We start from the raw sequence: 4,852 nt of genomic DNA, 5'->3' as shown, positions 1-4,852 counted from the left end.
GTATATGTACTTAATGCCACTAAACCGTATACTTTAAAATGGGTAAAATGGTAACATTTAACATATATTTTATCACAATAAAGAGGAAAAAGGCATATATTAAAATCATAAATCTATATAGTGTCTAAGTAATTTGTCTTAAAATTTCCTCCCTGAACTCTGAGAACAGAAAATGTTCTTTCTAATCTAACCTTTGTATGAAAATAAATAACAAAATTAGTCTCACACAATCGCTTGGAAATGTTTATCTTTATTTCAGAACAATCTATAAAATTTTATCTAGATAAAGGTCTTTTTAGCACTTCTCATAGGTTATGACAGTTTTACGTCTATAGACCCATAGTCAAAGCAGCAAAACTAAGTCTCCTTACCCAAACTGAGGTCACCAAGAAATGGGGTACGAGAAACCCACTGTAATCACTCCCTATTTGCAAGATGACCTCTTTTGCATTCCCAAAAAGTCTACTTTGATTCCTAATATACCAATTAAAAAAAAAAAAAATCATTCCTTTTATACTATAAACGATAGTTTAAATCAGTTGACCCTTCTGCTGCAATAAGGTTCAGCAAAACTGTACCACTTCCAGCAAACCTACTGTGCCTATCTATACTCAAGAAGCGGTCTGGTTATTGAAGAAGTGGTAGTCTCTTCTAAGTCTTTCCTCAGGATCCACACATCAGACATTCATCTCTATTCTCCAAAGAGCACACCATAGCTGCTGTGTTCCTTTCTTTCTCTTCCTCTTTTGATGCCTTTTCCTTATCTTTCAGCTTCTCTTTATTTAGCGTGAACTGGATCGGATTAGCTGCTGGTCTTGTCCTCAAATAATACATTCCAGTCTTCAAACCCTACACGGGAAGTAAATATAATTATTAGGAGAAACTGTGAGAACACTAGACATTCAAGACCAATGTTTAAAATACATTTCCATAAACCAGGTCAAATTGTTTTCCAAACTTGGAATTCTATCTCCTCTAGGAAGCCCTCTCAAAAATGCCTAAATAGTCAGTTCTTTTTACTTCTAAAACAAGCTTATGTCTTTGGATCTATCAAATACTTTTGTTCTCTAGTCTTTTTTAAAATTGTTATGTGTATGAATTCCAAGTTTGCCTAAGACAACATGTCTACTTTAGATTATAACTATTTAGAGGGCTAGACTGTATCTCTGTATAAGAACAGACTGACTGCTTCAAGGATAAGAATCATCTTTTATTCACAGAGTAATCAGGGGGAGCGTTTCATTAACTATATAAATGTCTAACACATGTACTGTATACCTGAAACTAATAAAAAAAAAAAAAAAGCATCTTTTATTCAGTTTCCCCAGTCCTGGCACACAGTATATGCTCAATAAATGTTTTTAAAATTAAAAGATAAATTTGCAATTCTATATAAACATGAAGCACATTGCCAAGGAATAAGACTATAATCCAGAATCATAAGACTTGGCAATGACTAGCTAAGTAACAGGCTTTTATATTGTAGATATATAAAGTAGGAGAAACAACGGATGCTTGAAGCTAGCTGAGGTGTATAAAGTTTTATTGTAGAGATGGCTACAGTGCACAACATGGCCTAGGGAAGAGATACCAAAAGCCAATGGCCTAGGGAAGAGATACCAGAAGCCAAGAGATCAGTTAAGAAGTTAATAATAGTGGTGGAATAGGAAGATATTCAAGAAACAGTACAAAAGAACAACCGACACAACTTGGTAAGTAACTGCATAGAGAGTAAAGGGAGGATCATAGGTAACTCCAAGGATGCAAGCCTATGAATTAAATAATCTTAAAGAAACAAAAAAAAATCCAAGTAAGAGCTTAATCTAGTACAAAAACCATGGGCTGGTTTTAACATATTGGATTTGAAGGGAAAGAAGAACTTCCAGTTGCAATATTTAATAGGTAGCTAGAATACGAAACTGTATCAATTGTAAAATACCCCAAGCTGGCAGTAAGCCCTCCTTCATATCCTCTACTAACCTGCTTCCAGCCGTAGAAGTGCATACTAGTGAGTTTGCCATAGTTAGGCTCAGCAATATGGATGTTCAAAGACTGGCTTTGATCAATGAAAGCACCTCTCTCAACTGCCATTTTGAGAACGGTTTTCTGAGAGATTTCCCACACAGTCTTATAAAGTTGCTTCAGGTCATCAGGAATTTCCGGAATGCTCTGAAGAAGGAAACCCAAATGTTTATTGCGCTCCGGTTGAAGAAAGCAGTATGATTAACAGAATAACGACCCAAGGGTCTGGCCTTGGTTCTACTTCCTGCCAGATCTGACCCTACCATTCGGTATAATTAATATGATCCTTATCAAGTTTCCTAAGACTGCTCACTTCTGGCTTAGAAAGTCCAACAAAATTCCATCTAACCAATAAAATATCAGGTAGTGATTTAAGATCCATCTTTAAACTGGTTTATGGCCAAAACATTGATTGTTCTAGAGGTATTTTTAAAGGCAGGAAAAGTCAGAGCTAACAAGCAATAAATGACCCTTGAGTTTTGCAGAAAACAAACAATCAGGGCTATAACACTCAGGAACATGATCCAGGGTAACACTGAGACAAAACCCTTTACATAAGTTAGGACCCCACAAACTCCACTTGAAGTCAATAGAAAATGTTTACTTAGATCCAGGGTTAGCTTGCATCAAAACATCTAGACTGGTTAATGCTACAGTTTCTATCAAAAAGTACTGAAATATTACAGCAATCTTTATCTGCTGCCAAACAAACGTTTAGCCAGGGACCTCTATTTAGAAATCAATGGTTCTTGATTCTCAGTTGCAAATATTTTACTGTTAAACACTAACTGTAGCTGTCTTTTGAACTATCAGTCCTTGATTGCCATCATAATTTTTAATTAAGTTTGACTCTAATTTCAGATTTTTTATCTGATGCACTTTGGAATTACCTAAGGAGTCTTTAAAAAATACTGATGCCTGGCTCCCATTCCCAGATATTTTCATTTAATTGGTATGCGGTGCAATCTAAGTATAGGATTTTAAAAGCTCCCCAACTGATTCTAATATGCAGAGAACTTGGAAACTACTGCTCTATATCATTGCACAAACAAAAGAGTAAGGCCTAGCTATGTGAAGATGAACAGAAATGAACAGATCTATATAAACCTATGTGACCACAATGAATAGTCATTCTTTTTCTCCACTGCCTGGGATAAGTGAGAAAGTACCAATATCCAGTTAGCTCCCTTTTTTTTTTCATTCTGTACCTGGATAGAGCCATTGCATGCAATAATCTGATTTTTCATCTCTTCATTCCACAAGCCCCGCTCAGTAAGATCTTTCAGTAAGTGAGGGTTTACAATCTGAATGGAAAAGCAGAAAAGATGTAAAGGAATAAATAACTAACAGTGACAGGGCCTAAACAGGATCACAGGCCTAGAGCTTAAAGTAAATAAAATCTCTAAAGAATTATTTAACATTAAATTGCTTGGTAATTTCTATTTTTTATAAAACTGAGAGGCCCATTCCATCACATGAAAGCTATACTCCTTTAAAATCTTGATAATTTTTATTCAAGAAACATAACATATGGTATTTGCAAAAGTGAAAAGAGCTAACATTGCCTAAGCTGAGTAAACCTATGTGGATTGATTCTTTTTTTTTCCCTAAGTAAGAATACAATACTTAAAATTAGAAATGTTTTCACCCCAAACCTTACAGAAATTTATTTCAGGATATCAGCAAATTCACAAATAAAAATCTTTTAAATTAGTGGTTCTCAACCCTTAGCTGCACATCAGAATTACCCAGGAAACTTAAAAACAAACAAACAACAACAACAAAAAACACTGGTCCCACCCATGAAAAATTCTAATTTGTAACGAAGGCTGAGAACAACTGTCTTAAATGATGCTTCTACATATATCTTAAGTATCACCAGCTTAAACATCTGAGGTTATAGTATACATCACTGTGACAACAGAATGTTTATATATCACATGAACTTTAATATGAACAAGTTACTTTCCTACTCAATCCTCAATTGTTCATTCTTTTGGCATATTTAAAATGTCTATTATGTGCTTAAATAACATAAAACAGTATTAGGGATGAAGATGACTCATTTTATCAAAGCTATGCCTCCACAGTAAGATAAAAAGGCATACAGAAAATAAGTTAGCAATTACTCTCAACAACAGGCTTTTGAAAGATTTCCCTGTAGGTCTAGTTGTGATCTCACCTGAAATTCTCCTGACAAGACTCTGCGAGTGTAGATGTTGCTGGTATATGGTTCAATGGACTCATTATTTCCAAGAATCTGAGCAGTTGAAGCAGTAGGCATAGGGGCAATAAGTAAACTATTTCTTATACCATACCTAAAGAAAAGGAGATTATTAGGTGCTGCTCCTAAAGCTACAATATGCCAGGAAGGCAGCTACTTTAAGTCATTGTAGTAAATGCAGCTGCTGTGAGTAACATAATACAGGCATTAGATTCACATACGGAATTTTTTAATTTAACCCCTACAGGGATACAACTCCTCAGTTTGGGTAACATAGCTCACCCCTCTCCTAAATGCCTGACTCCTAAACAGAATAATTTCTGCTGCTGGCAATCCTTATCATGCCATGGCTTATGCAACTTGCACTGTGGCACTCAGGAATCATAGCAGTTGATACATTATTTTAACCAGGGAAACACATGTCTGTTAGAGAATCCCCACCTGTATCAGAGTATACTCATTCAACCTTCGCTTTTCTAAGTACCTATGTAATCACTGTGCTAGGCCCTTTCAGGAAACATAATGATGTGAAAGCGGTCAGAATCAGACATTTACCACAAGTCACCATTATCCCAAATAGGACAATGAATAGGGAAAATTGTGTTC

At 35.4% G+C, this 4,852-nt stretch overlaps 1 protein-coding gene across 1 annotated transcript in view; it reads right to left on the bottom strand.

The window, feature by feature from the left end:
- Positions 1-233: 233 nt before the first annotated feature.
- The window catches only part of RRM1 (ribonucleotide reductase catalytic subunit M1), a 36,797-nt gene continuing 32,178 nt past the window's right edge, over positions 234-4,852 (bottom strand). Inside the window, exons 16-19 of the mRNA XM_011377462.2 lie at positions 4,205-4,399; positions 3,231-3,326; positions 1,981-2,169; positions 234-849 (exon numbers count right to left, since the gene is read on the bottom strand). Of these exons, the coding sequence (XP_011375764.1) occupies positions 664-849; positions 1,981-2,169; positions 3,231-3,326; positions 4,205-4,399 (666 nt within the window). The 3' untranslated portion in view covers positions 234-663. The remainder of the gene's footprint in view (positions 850-1,980; positions 2,170-3,230; positions 3,327-4,204; positions 4,400-4,852) is intronic.

The sequence above is a fragment of the Pteropus vampyrus genome, unplaced genomic scaffold, assembly GCF_000151845.1.
Source record: "Pteropus vampyrus isolate Shadow unplaced genomic scaffold, Pvam_2.0 Scaffold311, whole genome shotgun sequence".
Taxonomy (NCBI): domain Eukaryota; kingdom Metazoa; phylum Chordata; class Mammalia; order Chiroptera; family Pteropodidae; genus Pteropus; species Pteropus vampyrus.
Note: the sequence above shows the minus strand (reverse complement) of the source record. Positions and strands in the feature narration are given on the sequence as shown.